The sequence below is a fragment of the Pteropus medius genome, unplaced genomic scaffold (genome assembly GCF_902729225.1).
Source record: "Pteropus medius unplaced genomic scaffold, Ma_sr-lr_union100, whole genome shotgun sequence".
NCBI classification, from domain to species: domain Eukaryota; kingdom Metazoa; phylum Chordata; class Mammalia; order Chiroptera; family Pteropodidae; genus Pteropus; species Pteropus medius.
This window is the reverse complement of record NW_024349800.1, coordinates 37362702-37387737: the sequence shown is the minus strand read 5'-3', so window position 1 is coordinate 37387737 and position 25036 is coordinate 37362702. Positions and strand designations below refer to the sequence as shown.

General features: G+C 37.1%; 1 protein-coding gene and 1 pseudogene across 1 annotated transcript in view; both read left to right on the top strand.

The window, feature by feature from the left end:
* CAMKMT (calmodulin-lysine N-methyltransferase) overlaps positions 1-25036 on the top strand; it is a 339386-nt gene that overhangs the window by 283087 nt on the left and 31263 nt on the right. Inside the window, exons 4-7 of the mRNA XM_039887277.1 lie at positions 10590-10650; positions 12675-12729; positions 13788-13851; positions 21343-21409. Coding sequence (XP_039743211.1) covers positions 10590-10650; positions 12675-12729; positions 13788-13851; positions 21343-21409 — 247 coding nt within the window. The remainder of the gene's footprint in view (positions 1-10589; positions 10651-12674; positions 12730-13787; positions 13852-21342; positions 21410-25036) is intronic.
* On the top strand, positions 18232-18350 carry LOC120622169 (uncharacterized; annotated as a pseudogene).

The following is a 25036-nucleotide window of genomic DNA, read 5'->3' as shown; positions in this document are numbered from 1 at the left end:
TCCTCCTCCTCCTCTTACTTCTTTCTTCCTCTTCTTCTTTCTTCTTCTTCTTCTTTCTTCACTGTGTGAAGGCTGTGCTACATTTCTGGGGAAATGCCCCCTGCCAGGAGCTCTATGATCTGATTTTCTGGGTACATCTTTCCTAGAAATGACTGTTCTCACTTCCTGACATCCTCTCTGACCAATGGGAATGGAGCATTTTCTCATCTCCAATTGGGAGCTCCAATTGGGAGATGCCCTACCTGTGCTTTGAAACCTCAGGGAAATTTCTTCTGCCCAAAGGTAGTTCGTTATGCTAAGGAGGAAGAAATATGAGGAAAAAATACAAGATATAGCTGAGAATTGTGCTTAATATTAGAGAGGAAAATTGTATTTGAGGAAGTTGTCTGTTATTGATATGCTACATTAACTAAATAAAAAGCTATCACAACTAGACTGTATAGATGTAGAGCAGTTTTTCTGAAGCTGTGAGATTTAATTAACACAGGCAGTTTTGATTCGATTAAAATAGAAGTGTTATGGAGACTTGACTTCTAAGAACTTTTTAAATCCTATCTAAAATATCTCCTGGTAGGGATTTAAATTTGAGATTATAGTACAAATAAAATATTTTAACTATTCCTAATTTCTTTAAAATGTCACGAGCTACAGCCCACTGGCAACTGTGTTGCTTTCATTTGAAAATACACGAATATAATAATCTATAGCCATTGCATTTAGAGTCGGAAGAAGCCTCAGAAGTGAATTCTACCCTTTCATTTTATTCTTGAAGCTAGAGCCCAAATATGATTTGTCCAGTCCAAAAATTAGTTATTGACAGAGTCATGAGAACTAGAAAGTAGTTCTCTTATTTCCAGAACCAGCCACCAGGTTTGGGACAATACAGTTTAGTGATCAAGAGACAAGGCTCTAGAGGTTGAGTGTGTGGGCTCAAATCCTGGCTATGTCATTTAAGCTCCCTGTGCTTTGGGGCCATAATGACAATACATACCCTATGGGGTTGTTTTAAGTTTTAAATGAGAAAATCAACAAAAAGTACACAGCCCAGTGTTTGCCAAATAGTAAATGTTCAATAAGTAATGCTAATAATAATGATAACCACAATTAACCCTAACTATACTTACTTGGTACTCTTCTAATTCACTTAATCTTCACGTCTATACTTATGGAGTAGCTGCACTATTACTTCCAGATAAGAGTTGATGTTAAGGAGAGTTTAAGTGTCTTGCTAAGGTCACAAAACTGTTAAGTCTCAGAGCTATCTTCCAAGTTCATGTCTTCACCGTATGAGCTGCTGAAGCTGTGGCTGTGGCTGTGGGTGCAGCATATTCCTTTTTCTCAGTGGTGCTTCAGCGTCTTCCTAGTTCTGTCAACATTTCTCATCTGTCTCTTAGTTGCTTTCCTAGCGTCTCTGTTCTAAAACCGACCATCAGACGTGGGCCTCTGGGGAATGCTCTCTGAGGAGAATCTTCTCCTTGCCTGATCGTCAGGATGGAGCTGGGACTCCTTTCATCTTTCTCTTACCTCATGATCATCATCACATTAATAGGTATCTGATTTAAAATTGAAGTTTTAAATTATAGTATATTTATAATCCACATCCATAAACTGACCCATTTTGTAGTCCAGAAGAGTTGATTGTTGAAATACTTGGGTAATTTTTTATGCCCCTTCACTTCCCCTCCTTCCACAAGCTCACTGTCTGTCCTTCTTTCGGTTCAGTTGGCTTCTCCAAGAACAGGAGAAGAAACACAATTGCAAAACAATTTATTTAGACCTTTGCTTTTACAATCTAATGTTTAGCAATCTAGAGATTAAGACTAACAGCTCCGGAGTCAGATTACGTGGGTTCAAATTGCAACTCTGTGACAAAATATCTGCCTAATTTAAGGGAAAGTTTCTTAACCTCTCAGTGCCTTGATATCCTCATCTACCTCATAGGGCCTGGGCAGTAGTCAGCATTCAACAAATGTTAGAATGTCGCACCTGTACCAGGATTCTTTGTGATCTGGCTCCAAAGACATAGGGAGGCCTACACTTAATACTTTATTGTTCAGAGCAATTCTGTTAATGGGTCAGAGTAGAAGGACAAGTATAAAACAAGTATCGTCTCTATATATGTAATTCTTGTTTAGGATCAATTTTCAAAGTTCCTATAGCTGGGCAGATTTTTCCAAGGTTAAGTTTTGGTTTGATTTTATGGGTTACCAATTGGGAATAATAATCTCCCTGAAAGCATCATAAAAATATAATCAAGGTTGATAAAATTCCTGGATAGAAAAGTGTCAAAATAATAACAATGACAACAGCAGCAACGATAGCTAGCATAAAAAATTTATTGTGTGCCAGGCACTGTTCTAAGTTCCTTATATAAATTAGCTCATTTCATTCTCTCAACAATGCTGTAATTACTTTTATTACTGGTACTTAACAAGTGAGAGAACTGAGGCATTACCCAACAATGCTGGCTAAAGTATCACCCCTAATAGTTATTTCCCTGTTTAATTAATCACTATCTGAAATTACCTAGTTGATTATCTATTGCCCCTATTAAAGTTATTTAGGCAAGGGCTCTGTTTTATTCACTGCTGTATCCCCAGTTCCTAGAACAGGCTTGGCTGTCCATAATTGTGTGTTATGAATGAGTGAATGAATGAATGAATGAATGAGGCATAAAAAGTTTAAGTAGTTTGCCAAGGTCATGCAACTATAAGAGCCAGTATTCAGGTCGAACTCTGTCTAATTCCAGAGCATGTGATCTAGTTCTTTATCACAGCTTTTTATAGCTTGAAGGCTTCCTAGATATAATCTAACTCGAGCCTAGTATTTTGCAGATGAGGGTACTGAAGCTCAGAAAGGCAAAATTACCTCCCAGGATCACACAGATTGATAGTGGCAGAGCCAGAATTAGAGCCTAGTTATATCTTTTTGCAGCCTTTGCCATTCATATGAAATTAAAGGAAAATCCTATGTATATCTGCTATACGTCACCCACCCACTTATTCATGACATAAACCTAAGTCATATTTGACACTTCTCTCTTTCTTACCACCCCCTTCGTCTAATTAACTAATAAGTCTTGTCAATGTACCTTCTAAATATAGCTCAAATCTTTCCACTCTTCTTCATCTCCATTAACCATCACCCAAGCCACCATCAGTGCTCACCTAGGTCATCGTAGTAGCCTCCCACCTAGTTTCCCTTGTCTCCTCTTGCCCCTTTTCAATCTATTTTCTTTAGAGTAGCCAGACTTATCTTCCAAAATGTAAATCTGATCTGACCTCTCTGCTACTTAAAAGGTATCACTTATTTTAAGGTGCAGTTTAAAAATTTTAACATGGCCTTTGGGCCTGTTAATCTGGCCCCTGACTACCCCTCCAGTCTCGTCTTGTGCTACTCTCTCCCTTTCTCATTTATTCTACAGCGCTGTGGACTCTATTTTCAGCCCTAGAAATCAAACTCTTCTCTTCTTCAAAGCTTCATTTCATGGAGCTCCCCTTCTATGCGTCATTCCCTCCACCTTTCTTCCCCACTTCCTACTCCACTTGGCTCTTCGTCCTCTGGGTCTCAGCTTACATGCTATTTCTACAGGGCAGTCTTCCCTGTTGGACTCCTCCCAACCTCCCCTCCAACCAGGTCAGGTCCCCTATGGTAAGGTCTTAGAAGCACCCTCTATTTTTCCTATATAGCATTTATTACAATTATAGGTAGGCACATTATTTGCGTAATTATTTAATGTCTCCTTCTCTAACTAGACTAAAGCTTTAGTGACCATGCTGTCTCATCCTCTACTGATCCACAGAGCCGGAAACAGTAGATGCCCAAATACAAACTTATGGAGCATCCTGTAGTCCCCATGCAGATTTCCATTCTGGGTTGAAATATCAGTGACAAAGCAGAAATGTTTAAGGAAAAGGAGACAGAGCGGAAACACTGAAAACAGTCCAAAAGCTTTGCCTATCCATTCCAGCACAAGCAGCTTTTCATTTTACTAACATCCACCAGTGCATTTCTTCTTCTAGAAGAGCAATGGCTTAGCTAAGGATGTGCTGGCTTCTCCATTTGAGTCTCAGATTTGAGAAAGTTCTTACTGCTGACTCCTGCTTGATGGATGTGGTCATTTAGTTTGAAGGAGGGTAAAGAAAGCTTTTGTTTGGGTAGACATCAGCTGATCACAGGAAAAACATCTCTCTGCTGTGAGAGTTGGGTGTGCTGTCATCATGGGGCACATAAGTGTTACGGTGAGAAGAGGGGGTCAGCAGAGCATCTTGTTGGATGCTGTCTGTCAAAGTCTCTGGACTTCCTCTAAAATGAACTATGGGGAAGGAAAAAAAGCTCTCAAATGCAAGTGATCTAAAAGGACCCATGCTTAGCTAGAGACGCATGTCTCTTAATATCTAATTTAATTAGATACTAAGTTATCTAATTATAAGTGCAAATTCCCCTTCTATGTTCCCAAAAGAAGAGGAGGTTTAATAGATATTAAATTATCTAATATTAATTAACTCGAGGATTTGTTCAGCCTTCAATTAATAGTGAATGTGTCGTTTGTTTCCAGATTAACCACAAAACTCGGCATTTAAAATAATTCTAAACTAGCTATTACAAAAACGACAAAAAAGTGGTTACATACATTAAATAGATCATATTACCAACTTTCCCCCTCGTCATTGCTACACATACAGCTCACTTTTCATATTTTAGTGTTGGCCAGCTATGAGCTTTCTGAAGTCTAACAGAAGCACCTGCAGGGAACCAGCCCTTTGTTCGAAAGAAAACGAATGAGACCAAATGACCGTGGAAACCCAAGTATAACATAGTATTTTCCTTCTTCCAAATAGAGCTCTTATTTAGCTAATGCTTTTATAGAAACCCAGTGGATAAAGGAAGCCTTTTCTCTTGCGAGTTAAACTAATTTGATATATACAGAAAGCACTAAGGAATAGGAAACTACATGCCTCTGAATAAATTTTAAGCAAATGTCCTAATTCATGACATGTGTTTTAGAATAAACCATTATCTAGAATAAAACATTAATTAAAATATTTTTTGATGCTTTTGGGGGGGATCAATACTTAGCTACTCTAAATGCCGCTTTGGGCATTCTGCTCTGCTTCATTGGGTGATGTCAAGAATATAGCGGAAATGCCTGTAATTGATTGACAGAGCTTTACAATATTGTTAATGGAGTATAAAAATCTTGAGCATAAAAAACCTCGCCATTAGTGTCCTTGGCTTGTATTTTCTCCTAAAAATTGTTCTCATCACTTTTCCAAAGAGTTTCTCTCTGTTCCATGAAGCCCTGCCAGTCACTGTTCTTTCGGAAAGTGTATGGAAATCCTACTACTCAAAGCTTAAAGGATTTATGCTAAGATGTACCTTGTGAGAGATAAGGATAGTTATTGTGTGTCTTGGATTCCAGAATTATCCCACAAACAATTACATTCAAAAGACGACACATGTCTGGATTTGAGGTAAATTTGGAGATTGAACAATGCATTAAAATTAATTACTTCTAGAAACCTCACTAAACCACTGTAACGAGATATTTTTAAGACATAAACCCACAAGGATGATAGAATGAGGGAGACAATATAATTTTGAGAGCGGGGAAGCAAATGGATGAGAAGTCATCGACTGAGCAGATATGAGAAAGCCAGCAGCTGAGAAAGTTGAGAACCCACCCAGTTCATACTTCTGAAACCTTGAAAGGCTCGGGAATTGGTAGCACCAGGTCATTCTAAAAGCAGGAGTTGAATGGGAGCTAAAGTAAGGAGAATTAATTGAAAGTTGTTTGAGAAGCAGTAACTTCCCCTTCTGTACTCCAAACAGAAGAGGATGTTTAATCTCCGGAGAGGGTTAAACTGAGGGTTTTGGGGTTGGGGGAGACCAGAAACAGTGGAAATAAGAGAGTACCAAAAGCAGAGTGGAGGAGTTAGGTGAACATTTGCAGACTGAATGCTAAGCCTCTCCACCCACACACCACCCACACACACTCAGCCCTCTTCACCTCCAATCAGCTTTTTTTTTTTTTCAATCTTTCTACAATTATATGTAAGCAAACAACAAAGAATTACCAGATAGCTGAAGAAAGCTTTTAATGTGACAGGTACCAAAACCAATAAACAGAAAAAAAAGCAACATGAAGAAAACAGACCATGTAAAGATAAGAAAACTTAAAACAGACTATAATTAATATTTTCAAATAATTGAAAAAATATTTCACTCATAAAACGGGAATAAGTTGCTCTAAAAGAGAAATATTCAGAGAACTACCATCAGCAATAGCATAAATGAAAAGAACAATAAAAGGATTGGAAGATAAAGTTGAGGAAATTTCCAAGAAAGCAAAAACAATGAGGTAGAAATCGGGGAAAAAAAAAAAGATAAGAAAATTAGAAGATGAATTCAGGCGATCCAACATCCAAGTACTCACTTTTTCTTAAGAAATTACTGGAGAATGTTTTGCACTAAAATGAGGAAGCAAACCAAGAAAGGAAGACGAAAGAAAGAGGAAACATGAGATGGAATACAGGAGAAGGGCAAAAGGAAGCTTGGAGTTATAGTGAAGATTCATTTCCGAATATCAGCTCTGCCTCGAGCACAGAGGGCATTCGGTCCAGACTAAGGCCGCTGAGAGGCATCAGGAGAGATGGCCTCATGAGACTGCTAGAATACTCAATGTGAATGAATGCATTGAGAGGAGAAATTAACAACTAGATACTGAGACCGAATAAAAATCTTAGCAATTGAGGGGGAAAAAAAGAAAATTATAAGCTCCAGAGGAAGAAATATTACAGGTGAGAGAAAAAGCAATCATAGTTTACTATACATGGCTCACTTTTCTTTTGTGGTCCAAATAAAATTGAAATGAATAGTGATCTTACCAAAATTATAATGTATTTATACTAGGAAGATGGTGGTGGTGAGTGGATAAGGAGCATAGTATGTGTGGTTTGGGGAGAGGAATAGAAATCAAAGCAAAAAAAAAAAAAATGCTTATCCTCCACAGATTTTGCTTAATATTGAAAAAGTCAAAAAGTAAAAATACAAACATTATGTAGAAATATAGAAGTAATTACCAGAAAAGTCAACTAAAAGAATTGCAAGTAGTAGTTTCTGATGAAGGAGAAAGACGGGAATGGGGCTGGGTACGGCCGTTTGTCTTAATCATTCTCATAGAACTCAGTGGCTCTTTAAATCATGTATATGTATAAATTCTTTAAAAATACAATCTTCTTTTAAAAGACCCTTCTATATCACCCAGTAATTTTTAGTACATTCACAGAATTGTGCAACAATCAATTTTAGAATATGTCTTCACCTCTAAAAGAAACTTCATACCCATTAGCAGTCAGTCCTCATTTACTTTCAACCATCCCAGCCCTAAAACCACCACTCTCTACTCCATCTCTACAGATTCGCCTACTCTGGACATTTCATATGAATGGAAACATACAACGCGTGGTGCTTTGTGTCTGGCTTTTTTCACTTAGCATAATGTTTTCGTGTTCCATGCTTGTTGTAACATGCATCGATACTTGATTTTATTGACAAATAATAATCCATTGCATGGGCATACCACATTTTGTTTATCCATTCATTAGTTGATGTACATTTGATGGACATTTGGGTTGTCTCCACTTTTTGGCTATTGTGAATAATGCTGCAATAAACATTCATATACAAGTTTTTGTGTGGACATGTTTTCTTCTGGATATATACCTAAGAGTGAATTTGCTGGTCATATGGTAATTCTACATTTAACTTTTTGTAGAATTCTATGTTTAACTTTTTGTGGGATTTAACTTTTGCTAGACTGTTTTCCAAAGTGGGTGCACCGTTTTACATAATTTCTCCATATCCTTGCCAACATTTGTTATTTCTCCCTTTTTTATTATAGCCATTTTAGAGGATGTGAAGTGCTATCTCATTGTAGTCTTGGTTTGCACTGAGATAGCTTTTAAAATTTAGCAGATTAGTAAAAATAAAATAGGTTGTTAAAACCCTATCTTGGCAAGGCTTTGAGGAGATAAACACTCTTATTAGGGATGTAGTTTGGTACAAAATCGTTGTAGGACAATTTGATATATCAGAATGTGAAATGTACTTAACTTTTGACCAGATTTCCCATTTCTGGGTGTTTGACCTAAGGAGAAAAATCATATGTTGGCGGAGGGGGGGGGGCGGGGAGGATGTGTCTTTATTGTACCACTGTTCATAATCTCATAACATCGAAAACTGAGAAACTAACTTAAATGTATGTCAAGAAGAAACTGATTAAATATATTATGATGCAGACAGAATATTTAGGCAGTCATTTAAAATAATGATGCAGGTATATCATAGTTTTATTGTCATGGGAAGATATCTATCACATATTGATTGGGGCAAAATCGGGTTATTGAGTACCTGCTTGATAAGATCCCATTTGTATAAAATATCTTTATGCCTAGAGAGATTTTTTTTGAAATGATGTCCGAAATGTTAACAGTGATTATATACTAGCAGTAGAATTTTAGGTCATTTTTTAACTTTGTGCTTTGTATTTTTTTGTATTTAATTTAGTTAAAAATCAACCTCTATAATTTTTTGAGAAAATTATAAAACTATTTTAAGAGATTATGCATTGAGAAGTCACATTTTTATACTTAAGCAAAGCTTGAATTTTAGTTAAATACCCTTCCCTATCATTACTCTTTTAAACTTCAAAACCATCTACTAAAGGCATAAAGAAATTCATTATTGTGCTGATTATATCCACTTGATGTAGAACACTGTTTGGGGCTCTTCCTTCAGAGAATTTTATTATGTTCTTTAGTCTTTATAGAGTTCCTTGTGGAGGTATGCCAGGTATCGAGACATTGGGGACATGCCAAAGCTCATGAGTAGGTCACAAAGGTTCTCTATCTGTTCTGGTTATGGATAATGGTTTGGGGTTCACATATTCTCTCTCCCTCTCTTCTCTGTCCCTTCGCATAAGAACAACTTTAACAATAACAGTGCACTTTCTTTTTCTTTGAGCTCGTTATGAGTTAGGAACTGTTCTAAATATATTTTGTGTATGTTGCTCATTTAATCCTCACAACAATCCTGTGAAGTTGATGATACAATAATGTTATTTTACAGATGAGGAATCTGAGGCACAGAGAGATTAAGTGACCTATCCAAAGTTACTCAGCCAGGGAATGCTGGGACTGAAGCCCGAAGAGTCTGGTTCCAGAGTCCCTCTGATCTTAACTGCCACACTCCACTGCCTCGCTGACTTTCTTCCTAACTATAACCCTAACCATTTCTTGCTGGTTTACTTTGTTTCTCCTCCAATCTGTCATTTCTCCCAGAAATGGCATGGAGGCTGAGCTAGTGAATACACCTGACAGGACTTTCCTGAAGCAAATGATCTATGGAGTCATCTTTGCTGTTCATATATTGACTTGCAAGATTTTATTTACCATTTTTTTTTTGACATCTCCTCTGAAATGTTTAGATTTCTTACTCCTTGAAGCTAGAGATGCCTATGAGAGGAAAAAAATTAAGTCTTGTTTGGTGTTTCAATTTTGCATCAAGACCCATTAGGAGAGGGCCTAGAGCTAAGACAGCAAACATTCCCGCTCTTTCCTAGGACTCCGTGGCCTTCTCAGCCTCAATGCAGGATGCCTGGTGCCCTGCCCGGTCTTTGAGTTCGATCGCTTGGGGAAAACCTAATTTTTATAAGGCTATAGTTTATTCTGATAATAAGAGTGATACCTATTCATTATAAACATTTTGAGAAGTATAAAAAAGATAAAGAAAAAATTAAAAACACATAACCCTGCCGTCCTCTGATAACCACTAGAAACTATAATTTCCTAACATGTTCGTCTCCTCTTTAAGCAATTCATATTCATTCATGAAGACTATGTAAGCTTTCTAAAAAATGATTTACAGATGATGATTTTAGAAGATGCCCATCCCTGGAATTTACTGGGTAGGGTTATTGTAAAATTTAAAGATGTGCCAAAATTGGTGAAATTTAAATTTCTTAATTTTATACTCCAGTTCTATTTTTGTTAATTGAAGAAAGGGAATAATTGTACATATTTAAAAACATTAATATGGAATCAAACAAAAAAAGTATAATGACTTCTGTGATTTTATTTGCTCCCGTAAGTAATTTTTCCATTTAATTTTGCCTAATGTGGGTTGTGTATACAGTTGGCCTTCAACTGATGCTTATGAATTGGCTGAAAAAAAGGTTCATGTGTACAAGATTAAGATCTACCCGAAATATCATTAAATTTAACTTTGATATTTGTAATTTGTTTGTTATCGTTTTTGCTGTTTTGTTGTGATTGCGATTTGGTAAACTATATTTAGGATATTTTGCTATTTTGGGGGAAAAAGGGCTATAAATCTCTACATTATAAAATCAACAAAAAAAGAAACTCATGTGATACATTACTAGTAATAATTATGTTAAGTTTGATTCAAGATGAAATAGCTTGTACTGAATGTTATTTTTAAAAGGCATTTCTTAAGAGAGTGTCTATAAAGAATGATAACAGGAAAGACTTCTATAATAAAAAAGTCTGTCCTCTTGTGTTTTCCAGGCATCTGGCCGGCTGAAGAGGTTTTGGCTTACTACTGCCTCAAGCACAATGATGTATTCAGGTACAAAGCTGAAAATACATTTTTTTTTAAGTCCATTATGGGTATTGTATCTTACATTAATGATTGCCATGATTACATTCTTTAAATTAAATTATTCAAAAATATAAGAAAGGAAGGAAGGAAGGAAGGAAGGAAGGAAGGAAAAGGAAGGAAGAAGGAAGGAAGGAAGGAAGGATGGATGGGAGACGGATGGAGAAGGAGGGAGGGAAAAGAGAAAACAGAAAGGAAAAAAAGTTCATGGTGAAAACATGTTGCTTCTGAAAAAAATCTGAATTGCCTTTGGGTACTAATATTGCACAGCAAGCTTTTTGCTATATGTCAAAGGCTTTTGATTTCCACTCAAGGCTTTTTATTTCACTTTGATTTGGGGGAAACAAAAGTGAAGCTCCAATCAATCCTTACTGATTGTGAAGGTCAAAAAAACAAAACAAAACAAAAAAAAAATAAAGACAGTCTTTAAACTTCTGCTAAGGAATTCAGTACAGAATATTTGGTAAATAAATACCTCACAGTTATTATTTAAAGATTCCATTCCACCCCCTGGTTTTAAAGGTATTTTATATACTTAACAGCATGTATTTATAAAACATAAATTACTATTACAGATTTATGCTACGGAAATAAATGTTTTCAACTGTCAGTGCATTATAGATCAAACCCATGGATGGAATTCAGGAAAAATAAAAATCCCTTTTTATTTAAAAATTCTAAAGATGTTTGGTAGACCGAGAAAATATAGGTTTTTCATTTTAAATCTCATTTTATAAAAGTCATCCAATATATACTTCCTGAATAGCCCATTATGATTCCAGACAAGCCATTAGTGATCATGGTGTGCGTTTTAACAATACGTACTTACAAGACTGGGTCAATAATATGTATTTTTTGAAGCTCTGTGGGTCCATATTTACCAACCAGTCTATAATTGCTTTGAACAACTAAATACTCATTAAGTGTATTTCTGAATATGAATGTTCTTGTTTGGCTTCTTCTCTTCCCCTTCCCTCTCTCTCCACCTCTCCCTCCCTTTTAGTGCTGCTTTTTTTCCTTCTGGTGAGGTAATAAACTTCCCAATCTGGGAAGAAGAAACAATCTTAAGAGTCTAAACATATAAAATAAGAGCAGGGCCGTACTGAATTTGGGCTGCAGGGCTGCCCTGGAAGTCTGGCATTTGCTCATCTCGCTGTGCTTAAGCTTGACTGGAGCTCCAATCAGCGAGCAGTGGGCCAGGGCGAGAATGTCACACGTTGAGGACTGATATTTAGGCACAAAGAGGAAGGTAAGTGCAGAGTGCCACATTAGATTGTCAGCTTTAACTCCGAGCCGCTTTACTTTTGAGCAGTAAAGTCAGACCCCAGTCATTACTTTAGCCTGGGTTTGCTGGCTTAACCATATTATGTCCCTGCATTGTTTATTCACCGTGTTGTGTTGGGGTCAGTTGTGATTTAAGTGTTAATTGCTAAATGCTCTTTGTGTAATTGTCCTTTATGGGGGTGGTTCAGCTTTCTAAAATGTTGCGGTTTGTTTTGGAATTTTTTTAAAATTCAAGATGGCATTTATTTGTGTGCGTGTTGTGTGTATGTGACTATAATATAGGTATATACACACTCATATATATTCTTCATTTACTTGTCTAACTGTTTTTGAAGGAATGAATGTGGATTAACAGTGTTATCCTTTCCTAACAATTATCTTTCGCTACTCTAGCTAGTTTAGTTCTAAAAGACAGCACCATTGACAAGGGGAAAAAAAGGGAACCTTCTCAGATTTTTCAGCTCAGCGGTGGTAATGTTGCAGTGAACACTAATGAGGGAACCCCCACTGATTTGCCTGCTTTGTGACTTTTCTATTTCATAATTATTTTTAAAACGCAAAACGACATGAGGTAGCCTAGTCATGTCTCTACAACTTCCTGGTAGCGCCGTTCTTACTGCAGATGGCAATTTGTTCTTGTAACATATATATCTCTCTGACCATTTTTATCTAATTTGTATGGGTTCTACCATTTCTTTTCTCTCTTTCAGGGACCTTGCTGTGTGTGAGCTAGGGGGTGGCATGACATGCTTGGCTGGGCTCATGGTAGGTCTTTTCTCAATTCCAATCCCATTCAGAGGGAGGAACAAAAGGAAAAATGTTCCAGGGCCTCCAACTGCTGGGTCAGAGAACCGTCAACAGCATCAGCTGCGGTCAAGCTGCCGGGTCTTGAGAGACCTTCTAGATTGACTTACTTTCGGATCATATTGATTTTATGGTTGCCTCGATGAGCAGAAACATTTTACCTCAGTGTAGTCAATATCGCTTGTTGTGACATTCCAGGCCTCGCACAGTCTTTCTTTGCCATAGCGAAAGCATTTTTTTTTTTTTTCAGATTATAGTCCCATTTGCTAAGATAGAGGAATAGCCCGGCGAATCACAGTTGGAGCACCATGATATAGCTGCTAATGTTTTGCCTGCATTATTACACCAACAAACATGATCCAGAGCGCTCAGTAATTAGATTCTTTTGAATTAGATTGGCCATTCAGGAACGTCGTTCCCCATTCTCTGGGTTCTGAGTCATGTATTCAGGAGATATTATGTAGCAGCACAGTGCATTAGACAAGTTTTTATGTCTCTACAAATAAAAGCATATTGTTACACTGATTGGCATTTGACAAACCTGTCGCTCTTACACAATGTGTCGAGGTTACAGCCCAATGTGCGAGCATGTCAAAGCTCACAAAAAAATTACCCTCACAAAGCCATCTGCCTGCAATGCAAAGTTATATGAAGGGCATCAGGCAGTCAGACAGAAGCAAGCTGAAAGGCAGAGTGACAGCCTTGTATGATGGCTCTACTAGATAAACAGAAGCCCACAAATGAAAGCCTCTCAGAATACCATCATCCGCTGTCACAATGCAATTACCGAACAGAATGATAGCAAGATAGAGGCTCCCGCAAATGGAATGATAAAAGTATTGACTGATTTGATTGAATGATTAAAATAATGCAGACATAAAATGAAAAAAGATTGAAGATTGTTACAGAGAAATAGGTGAGGAAGCATGATACTGAAGGCTTGTCACTCCTGTCTTCACTTCCACACAGACAAGCATATTTGCTCATTGTTTGCTGTGCTCCCTTTTTTTTTTTTCCAGGTTGCTATTTCTGCAGATGTCAAAGAAGTTCTGTTAACTGATGGGAATGAAAAGGCCATCAGAAGTATCCTTATTCAGATAGAAAACGGGTTTGTTGTGCTCATTCCTTTTTCCCGACCGGGTAACAATTGATATAAAGAAAGGCAGCATGGTATTAAAAAAGTCCCCCGCCCCCATACACATGATAAGTAATTAAGAAAAAGTAGAAATATATGGAATTCACGGGGTATGACTAAGTGGGGTTTTTTATTTCTATAGATTTTTATAGTCACTTTTCATTAAAGGAGCCTATAATTTGTGGACCACTCGAGGCAATAAGAATGCTTGTTTCATAATAATTTTCAAACATTCTTGTTCTGTATTTCCATTAAAATTTGCCTGTATAAAATAAATTATTTAATATTTATTATAGTGGATATTGCTTACAAAAATTAACTTCCGACTTCATTTCGTTGTTACCTTTCTTGCGTTTGATAATGTAGGTATACACCACGTAATATTGTATCTACCCTAATTGCGGAGTAGTTACCTATATCGCCCCACTCTACACAGCTATCAGATTTTCATTATTTCCTTTTATTTAGGATTATAAAAGCTATCTCTTTTTTTTCTACTATGCTATTACAGTTCAAACTCCATTATATTAGATTATGCTTTACTAATATGTACACAGAGTTCATGAAAATTGAACTGTACTTTAACTAAGACAGCAAGCATAATTTGTGGCGACTTTAGCAATCGAGCTGATTTGTTCAGGCGTTAGAAATTGAGAGGAAAAGAGGAAGATGTATTTGCTTTGGATTTTTTTGGTGTACCTTACATTTACATTATTGAAGGAGGTAATTTTCTCATTTGCATTTTAGACCCCTAAACCGCCAAAGCAGTTTTGATTTTTGTGGTATCTTACGTAAAACCTTCATTTGATTTTCTTTTTCTTAAAACCTCTGCTATGTGTTTGAAAATAAAATTTGCAGCCGCTCCATGAGGCTGCTCAAACAGGAGAAAGGAGGTACAAGAAGCACACAGCTAATATTGTTCAGCAGCACTTGTGTGCTCTACAGAGCCCCACCCAGCTAATTGCCTGACAGACTTAAAAAATTCAGGAAGGAAAAACAGCCAATCACAGTCTTGGCCTTTCACACAAGGGAAAGAGATCACAAAAGGTGCTTCCTTTTTTAAAATGCAGGATTTTAATCATGATCTTCAGACTGTCGCAAGTTTCTCAAAATATTCCTGAGGATGAGCTGATGTCGCTTCATTCACTGTGCTTTATTCTGAGTTATTTCGTGCACTGTATCATTTCACTGTGCTCCTCCTCCACATGTCAGGGAACACAGAGAGCGAGAGGAAGTCAGGCATGCTGGCTCAGCCCCAATGGATGTGTTCTTTTGGGGAGGGGGGGTGAGCAGGATTATTGGACAAGAGAAGGTCATTTTAACCACAGAAACTTTCAGATTGGACCCAGCAACCTGAGGTTTCTTAAGTCAGCAGGTGTCTTATTTAATAGCGTCAGAAAGCAATTAGAACTTTTATCAACTATAGGAAGCATCTGTAGTCAGTATGTAAATTTAATTGTACTAAAATTATTATCGAGCTAAACTGCAAAGCTTCTAAAGAAGGGAAGCAACGCTAATGTCACTAATTAACGCACCTTTGCTTTAAACAGCAAAGATACCATGCCAGCTCTTGAAATCAGAGAGAAAATCTCAGATTCTGTATTCACTCCGCCGGCCTTTCAAAGAAATGATTGGTACAGCCCCCTCCCAAGAAAATGGATTTTTAACATTTGGTCCTCAGAAGCTCAGCCCTGAGAGTGCTTTATTGTGCTGGGTTTTACAATGGGTTTAATATAGCGGGGTGCCAAAGGGCAGGAGGGGAAGAACTTTACAATGTAGATAAAGTAGGTCCTTTCAGGGTGCAGACCAAAACTGGTAGTGTGTTTTATTTCATCTCTTAGGACTTTCCTGGTGGAGTTCAGTTTTTGTCATGCAGTTGTTCTATGTTTGTGTGCATTCTTCTGTTGTAACTAGATCTAATTCTTTTAAATTAAGAGGAAAAAGCATGCATGAAGCCTTAAAAATTGGCAATGTGTTTTTCCTGCTTTTAATACTAATGTTATTCTTGATTTGCTAACAGAGCTTACAACTGGCATTCATTATAAGCAGTTTTACCGAGTGAGGTTAATATGAATGAAAAAATTTTTTTTTCTATTTGTGTGCCCACTTTCTGTAAGAATTACTAATTCACTGAATCACATACTGTTGGTGCATATAGATCAAAATGAACTCATTTAAAAATTACTGTTTACATCTTTCTTTTAAAATTCGAGGAAGCCTAAATTATATAGCAGTTGTAGGATATTATCCAAAAATTACTTTCTAAAAAGTAAAAGTGAATGTCAACAAAAAAGGGGGGAGAAACATTGCCAGAAGCCAGAAAATCTCTAAGCAAAGCTGCTAATTATTCTTAATGGGCAAGATGAGCACATTAAGAACCAAATGAAGACATCAGCGAAATGTAATTGAAAATCGACCTGACAATCGCACATCGCATCTGAGTATTGGCCTGTATGTTATTCTCATCATTTGAAAAATTATTTTTGTTGTTCTTGGCATCTGAATTTAATGAATCTAACTGAATCTTACTTCCTAGTCTCTTAATCTTCTAAGCTTCTAATTCTTACCTTTAAAAAAAAAATAGCATTTCCCGATATTTTCTTTTATCTTCTGTTATTTCTATTTTTTTTAAATATGTGAGGCAATGAAAGGATAAGCTCTGAATCTTTATATTATAGAAGCATATCAACCAGTTGCGAAGTTATTTATTATCTCTCTAAAAATGTATCAGTTGAATTGGCTATGTCTTCTAGAGCTCTCTACTTTGACACTGGAAAGGTAGATGATGATTTGAGATTTATCGAACAGAGATATCTGAGAAGAGTTAAGACTTAAAGGTATAAGCGGGTGTTTAAGTCCTAAATATTTTCTCAGACTTGTGGGTAGATGTCCCTGAGGTCTCCTTGGTCCTTAAACTACACTGCTCCGTCTAACACAGAGCCCATTATTCAGAGATCCTTCTCCCTACAGATGCCATTTTAGCTGTACCCAAAGAGAACAAAGGATACGTTGGAAATGACATCATTTGGTTCATCTAGTTCTCAAATTTATCCTAAAATAGTGTGAAATATGTTCCCTTTTCTTTGGCATAGCCCTTTTAATGTAATAAAGAAATCTCCAAGTTCCCACAGATAATAATTACTCCATAAAGTTTGTAGCTGGTGCTGGCAAAGACATGAGAATAGGGGAGAGAAATAGTATACGGAGTTATTATTGGTGCTAAGCCTCTTCCAAATCATAATGAATAAAAGTACTACCCTAAAAGGTGAGTAGCCTTCTCTGGTACTAATTCACTCGACACAAGCACTTTGCCTTGACCCATCCTTAGTAAACATCAAGTGTGTTATCTGCAGAATATGGCAATGCTTGGTGACTCATTTCTTGTGCTCCTGATCTAAGTATCTTACCCTCATAATATGCATAATCTGGATCATGATCTCGATCTTATGATTTTCCAAAACTTGGCCAATTTCCTCTTTATTTTAAAGGAGATACCCCTAGCTCAACATTATTTTATTTACCAGAATCCCTAGTTTAAGAGATTAATAAATTAAGCTTCATGTGTCATGGATGGTTGAGACCTTGGGAATGCCAGGCCATCGTCCTGAATCCACACCCCTTCCTCCAATATCAGTGCCAGCTGAAATATTGATGCCAGTACTTCTATTTACTAGATGAGTCATAAATGGACTCTATGTGCCTCTCATTGGGTAGGAACTCAACAGATAGCTTTGAACATTAAGTTTTAACTTATCAATTAAAATTAGTTTCACCAGTATTAACTGCATGAATTTCAGGTGCTAAAGATACAGCGGTGAACAAGATAGGCCAACTCCTGTCTTTGTGGGACACAGACTATGCCTTGGCTAGAATACATTGATGCGTGTGAAAGACACCGAAAATCTACGGGGCAGAAGTTCTTTGATTCCCTCCAGTTATTTAAATTCTACAGTATAAATGTTCACTTAATTAGTTCTGAGTTGCAGCGAAAGGAGATAAAGCTTAATTGCCAAACCTCATTTTAGTTACTATCACCAGCCTCTTCATCCCTCCAAAGTATGCCACTAAGTATGAGAACCAACACTGAAGCCAGGTTCATTTGACTTCAAACCTTAAATATATTTTTTCCCAACAACCCATTATGTTTCACCAAAAACTAGAATAATTTGATGAGTGTCATGTTGCATTTCCTCAGCACTCTCTGGAAGAAAAGATCTCTCATCCATTAACCCTAACAGTTTACATTGCTAATAGAGTTCAAAGCACCTCTACGTCATCTTCTAAATTTATTTGAGTATAAACACATTTAGGAATATTTTGCAGCTTTTGTCTACGGCCATGCCACCCTGAACATGCCCGATCCCGTCTGATCTGGGAAATTAAGCAGGGTCGGGCCTGGTTAGTACTTGGATGGGAGACCATCTATGAATACCAGGTGCTGCAGGCGTTAAAAATAAATAAATAAATAAATTTTTTAAGGTGGGCAAAAAAATTATTTCGTAGCCTTTAAATTGCAAATATTGTCACATCAGGTAATTTTTAAAACCTTTAGAGACTAAAACGAATAGTATTTATAATTTCATAGTTTCCTACCTCACTTTTGATGTTCCATGAAAATAAAAGAAACATGAGCCAAGAAAGTAATGCTTTGTAAATTATGTTATTATTCTTTAAAAAATCTTTTTTTGCTTAAAGAACAGGGCCAGCTCTTGTTATATGCAACTACTGATAAATATCAGTTACTAATCACAGAAGGAGGCTTAATATTTAAAATGATATTATATGTAATATATATAATATATAATTTGTTTAAATCCCTATTATCGTTATACAAAAAATATATATTTTAAAAATAAAAGTCAACTGGAACAAAATTAAAATGGAGCCCCACTTCTGAACTGTGCTTTATTTGAGAAGAAAATGTAGATATAGAATCCCGGTTTCCTTTTAGCCAGTCACAAGCGTATATCCTATAGCTCTGGAAGTCCAGTTGCCCAGACGAGGAGATTGGAGGTGATTGCTCTGTATCCATTTAATCAGAAATCACATTAAGGCTTTCTTTGTACCCAGCACCTCCCACTGAAGTCTACCAGAAGGTGGGTGCAGTTCAGAGAACATGATTTGGTCCATCCTATTCAAACTATCCTGAATGTATTGACTCGATTTGATTGGATTACCTTTATTACCCCGAGGTGACACAGAAAAATGATAAAATCTATTACTGGACACAGTGCCAACTAAAGGAACCACCTCAAAATCTGACCCAAAGTAAAGGGGTGGAGAGCATAATGTCACAATATATCTCTTACAGTAATATTTTAATACACTATTGACATTTTTTCTCTTTGTATTTGTTTTAATATAAAAACACCTCCTAAACCACAAAATATATTTTATTTCCGGTTCTAAAAATAAAGCAGCCTAAGTACTGCTGTGAAGTTTTTTATTAAAAAATTGCTTCTAGAATATAAATACATTCACTTGCTTTAGCCTGACCACCTGGAGTCACAGGTTTATAAATTATATAAAAGTATATAGTGTTGTTTACTAAAAATTATTAATAGGTTTTCCGAGTTATATAATTTAACTTCCCTGTGACTATTTTATAAAAAGTATTACCTCCACAAACAAAATAATATGTTTTGCTTGATAGATTAGTCATGTACTCATACGACGCTACAGGTATACCGGGCACATTATGGCATGCAATTGAATGTCATGGAAACGCTGAGTAGGGTGTGGCCGGAGTGTGAGAGAGCTTAGTCAAAAACAGTTGTCGGTTGACTCTACTAATTTTGTTCCTCTCAGAATAACGATGTCAGCTGTCCTTTCCTACAAGACATTTCATTTAGAAGACTTTCCTGAAATACTTTCTTCCTGAAATAGACAGAACTGTAGGCTGATGTGTCATTTTAGTTAATCAAAACAAGTAGGCAAATTAGTCTCCTTTATTTTTTTAATGAATGTAATTTAACGGTATTTAATTTGCATACAGGAAAGTTCACCCAGAAAAAAAAAAAGTCTGCATTATAGCACTTTTGTAAACCTCAACAAAGCCCTTCATTAGGAGACCTAATTGATTTTTCCTACCCACTCCTGGGGGAAGAAAGCTATCACAGTACCTGCTTATTCACTCAGAGAAGAAATGGGTGTGCCTGGTGTTTCAAGCAGAGATTTGGGTTAAAAAGTCCTGTGGCTCTGTTCTTGCGGGGAGATCTTGGCCAATGCTTGTTTCAAGCATTTCAGGAAATCTGTTTTTCTGAGCAATAGGGGAACATCGCTTGTCTGCTTGGTGTCCTCCCCATGGGCCCAATTTAGTTCAGCTTGCAGCCTTCACTGGAATTATTTTATTTCTTGTTTATTTAAGCCTGCCTTATTCCAAAAAAGGGATTTTGAGGCTTCTTACAGGGACACACAGAATATACCATATAAAATAAATGAGAAAGTGAGGGCCAATGAAAATTAGAAAGCCAAGAAAATATGATGAAGCCAGGAATGTAGGTCAGTATAGAAAATATTCGCCATGGGCGCTCTTCTGGTTGTCAGACGTAGGTTGTACATTTGGCTCTGAGTTGCACAGGGACCAGAGAGAAAGAGGAAGAGTTATAAGAAATACAGTGTCCAGAAGTTAAAGCAAAACTAGTCTATCTAAGGTCTAGCTTTTCCCACTAAAACACTCTGGTTGAAATCTGATATGATTTTTCTCATGGGCCCTCAACAAAGATAGTGCTATGTGATATAATGGACCATTTCTTCAAAACATCTTTTCAATACATCTGGCTCATTTTGTACAAGTCCTTACATACAAGCCGATGGCCATAGGCCAAAGCATAAGTCTTTAAGGACAGTTCTTCAAGGAGGCTTTCACTGGGTTGACTTTCTTTTTCAGTAATTCATTTTCTCTCAAAGATTCTCCAAGCTTTTCTTCATCTTTCTTGTCTCACTTCCTCCCAAGCCTTTCCCTGCTGCTCATCTCCACCCTACCTACTAGCGCTTAGGGAACTGGAAATACTTCAACTTGGAAAGTCTCAGAAGACTGCTATTGCTCTCCCACTGACGGAAAAACCTTTTGCGTTTAGACTCCTATCTCTTTTAAGCAAGAGAGGCCTGGCACCTATGGAACAGTCATCTCTCCCCACCGACACCCAAAACCCCTGGGCCTTGCCTGTATGCTACCTGAACATACATTCCCCAGGTCACAAAACTGCAGCCTAGGGAATTAGAAGAGCTTGCCTGTGGCAAGTAATTCAACATTTGGTGGTGGGGCCAGGCCTTCTCCGCCTTCTTTATACCTACAGCTCTTCTCTTTTCCCTGTGCTGATCCCTTATAGGGTAAGATCACTGTGTTTGCAGGCTTTTATTCATGCATTCATTCATTCACTCATTCATTCATGTCAGTTGACAGTCACTGCCGAAACTTTCTTAACTATGTCCAATAGATGTGAGAGACATCATCACAAGGAATCAGAAGGCCGGTGTGTTTAAGACGCAGAAAATATCAAGCTGGTAAGATACATTTCTGCATGAAAATACTCTGGTTGAAATTGCTTTTCTCCATACTCTGGGTGATTATTAAAAATAATAAAAGCTAACATTTAGTGAGTAGTTACTATGTGTCAGGTACTGTTCTAAGCACTTTTAAAGTATCTTACTTAATGCTCACAAGAACCTGTAATGAGGTAGGCAGGCATTCTCATTACTTTCAATTAATAGATGAGAAAAACTGAAGATAAGTATATCCTATACTGGATTGAGAAGGATTTAAGGTTTGAGAGTATGTTACAGTATGAGGTTGGTAGACGTCCAGCCTGAGACCTTCTTATGAACTGCTCTGTTCCATTGGTTTTCAACATGGGGGCAATTTTGTCCCAGGGGATTTATTTTTAATTGTCATGACTAGGGACATGGAGTTGCTACTGGCATTCAGTGGGTGGAGGCCAGGGATGCTGCTAAAAATCCTAAAATACACACGAAATATCAGGCCCCAAATGTTAATAGTGCCAAAATTGAGGAACCCTGCTTGATTCCATGATTTTGAAATAGTCTAGGTATCCATTCCTTCTTAGATTTTGTTAATTCTTGTCCAAACTAGGAGAAATGCTTACCCTCATCGAAAATGTGGTGCCACATTTTATTTTGGCCCTGTTGGCACGAACCTAGGAGAATGAGTAAACATTTAGTAGTTTCACATGAAATATTTGTATTTGTGCATTTTTTCCTTTATATGTTTAGTCCCAAATAGCATTAGAACAATCTACTCTTTAATTATTTAATTTATTTATTATGGTTAATCTGTCATCCTTTGACATTTTGAGTTTTCTCTAAGTTGAGGGTGCTTTGCCACCCCGACTCCTCAGCTGGCATTTAGAGGAAGAGGTGGATAAATAGCAACAATGCTTTAAAACTAAAGTGGTCAACATATTGGGATGAGGCTATGGGAGAGCAATAATTTTTTCTCTCTTATATTTGTTGTTGAATGTAATGAAGTTCAGATATGTATTTTTAAATCCCGCATTAGAATGTTCAGAATAGGCTGATGGCACGAGGGGCAGTATGCTCTGTGTTCCTCATATAAATGAACAAACCAGTTCTATTTCCCAGAAAACCTCCTGCGGGTCTGGAGAAAGAGCAGTCTTCTTACCTGCTCTTCATTCTTGGGACAGCCTTTACTCTACAGAGCAGACTGCCATGCCGTTCTGGAGAGGACTTCATTTTTGGACGTGATTTTCAACCTGGTCTTTTAGTTATCAATCAAAAGCACATTTTCTATGTTGTCCTCATTTACATTTATTTAATGCTTAAGGTCATTTGTGACCATTTGAGTGTATTTCAGCATATGGAATCAGGGAATAATAGATTTCAGCATCATGCTGTGAAGAGAGATTGTGTTTTTACAAGACATAATGTTGTTTACTGGGTGTTAATAATCACTAATTAATAAACATATCTAGACTTCTAAAATGTTGCATTTTGAGAAATAAAAATGTCGAGTGTTTAACTTATGGAGTGTAATAGTATTTCCTATCATCTCTTTATAAAATTAAGTTACATAAAAAAGTAAAATGTCATGTTCAACACAGGACATATCCAAAATGCCTTTATTTCTATTTATCTGTTCTCAAAAATGCTATTTCAAAAATTTATTGTTCTGTTATGTACCTAGACAAAGTTTATATGTCATTAGTCATCCAGAAACCTCCAAGATGGTTTTTTTCCATCTTTATTTCATATTAATTGTGGTCAGTGTCTTTTTTTTTAACCACAACAAGCATTTTGCTGAAGTCTGCTAAAGCACTCTGTCAGAAAACAGGTGGATGAGTCAGTCCTTGAGATGCCTTAATCTCGTATTAAGAAGCTACTTGACCACTTAACCTTCAAGAAGCTAAGAGGAAACTGCCAACCAACGATGCAATAATCGGTATTCCCCTTCTATCTGCTGCTTCCCCACCCATAACCAGTACAATATGATAAAAGCATTAGCTCTATGTGAGAAGAAATAAAAGGAACCTGTTCACAAAAGAGCTAAGATATGGTTCAATATTTTTTTTTAGTGCCTCCATGCATATGCAGAATTTCTTCTCCAAATTGGAGGTGTGGAATAACAGTAGCAACAGATAACTAAGAGGTATTTACCATAGCTACAAAGCCACACACGCAAGCCAAATATTTCTGCTATTAAAAAGCACTTCAGAGCTTGACATGAAGTTTGTAATAGCTGAATGTCTCCTGTGACTTCATTTGCAAAGAAGATATAAAGCAGAAAGGAAAATCTTGATATGAGAACTGTGAGCCTAGGAAATGGTGTTTTTAAAAAGGAATGAGAAGGCACCCAGAAATTTGACTGGCACTCCAGGCTCCCATTCTCACTGCTCTGACAATGTCCTCAGTCGCTGTCAGCGGTCCTCCTCTGACCAGTCTCTTCCTACTTCTCACTCAGGGCAGACTCCGTTCGTGCAGGGCCTGAAACTTATTCTGAAGGCCCTTTTTAGGGGGATGAATTCAATTATACTTTACTTTGGCAAATTTTACAGAAGCATCCTACCATGTGAAGAAATTACTAGGGCTACTCGTGGGCCTTGGAAGGGACCTGTGCAAGTGAGGGGTTCTGGCACTTAAGCCTTGTTGGTTTCACAGTAAACCCACCCCTGCTCTCATAAACGCCACTATCTTGGCCTAGAATAACACTCTTCCCTTATAAACTTTCTTTCTCCTTCTGTTCTGTTTTAATCCCAGTGCGACTGTTGATTAATATGAAAGATATGCTTGCAAAAGCCTAGAAGCTTTAGCCTGGCCAAAAAAGGTCTAGGATGTATATACATGAAGCGTATAGCCATTACATCTCAAAGGTCTTAATAAAATCACTTGATGTTTCAGTCATTTGTTCATCCATGCAGCCATCCATTCATTTAACTGATATGTCCAAGGTATTCTGCCTTTGAGAACATCAATACGGAGTAAGCAAGAATAACTCTTGAACAAAGGAAATTGTGCTACTAAATATAGTTAGAGACTGGTAAAAGAGCAAAGATATTTACAGCATCTCAATTGTTAGGTTTATCCGAAGCTGTCTTCAAAACTTTGACTGTTTAATAAAGAACCATTCAGAGCTTTTGACGTCTATATATTTCTAGGTGTTCCAGAATTAGTGAATGGTGTCATTCTCTGGTTAATATTAGTTAACACTTACAAAAATTTTTAAAATCTTTTAAATATACCCTGCTGTGATATTAACAGTGAATTTCTACTTAAGAAAAGACTTATCTTTGTGTGAAAATTGCTAGTGAATTTAGGCCTGTGACTTTTATTCTTTGATAAACCATTAAGCTCAGTAACTATGGAACTTATTATAACTTTTAAGATTTTTTCATAACTCAAATATTACCTTTATGTGGGCCCCCAGGATTGGCTATTGGCCCCATTGCCCTACTGCTCTTTAAGATTCGTATCCTTTCGGAGGCTCATTTTCCTTTAGAGGTTAAATTGGGGGTGTGAAAAATGATTTTTAAAATGTAAACCCTAACCAAGTGGGATCCGGTGGCTGGTTTTTCCAGGCCTTCAGCAGTCTTCTTACCTTCCTCATCTCCTCACTCACTGGCTTTCACGGCTGCTCAACATACACCCTCTCCTTTGTCA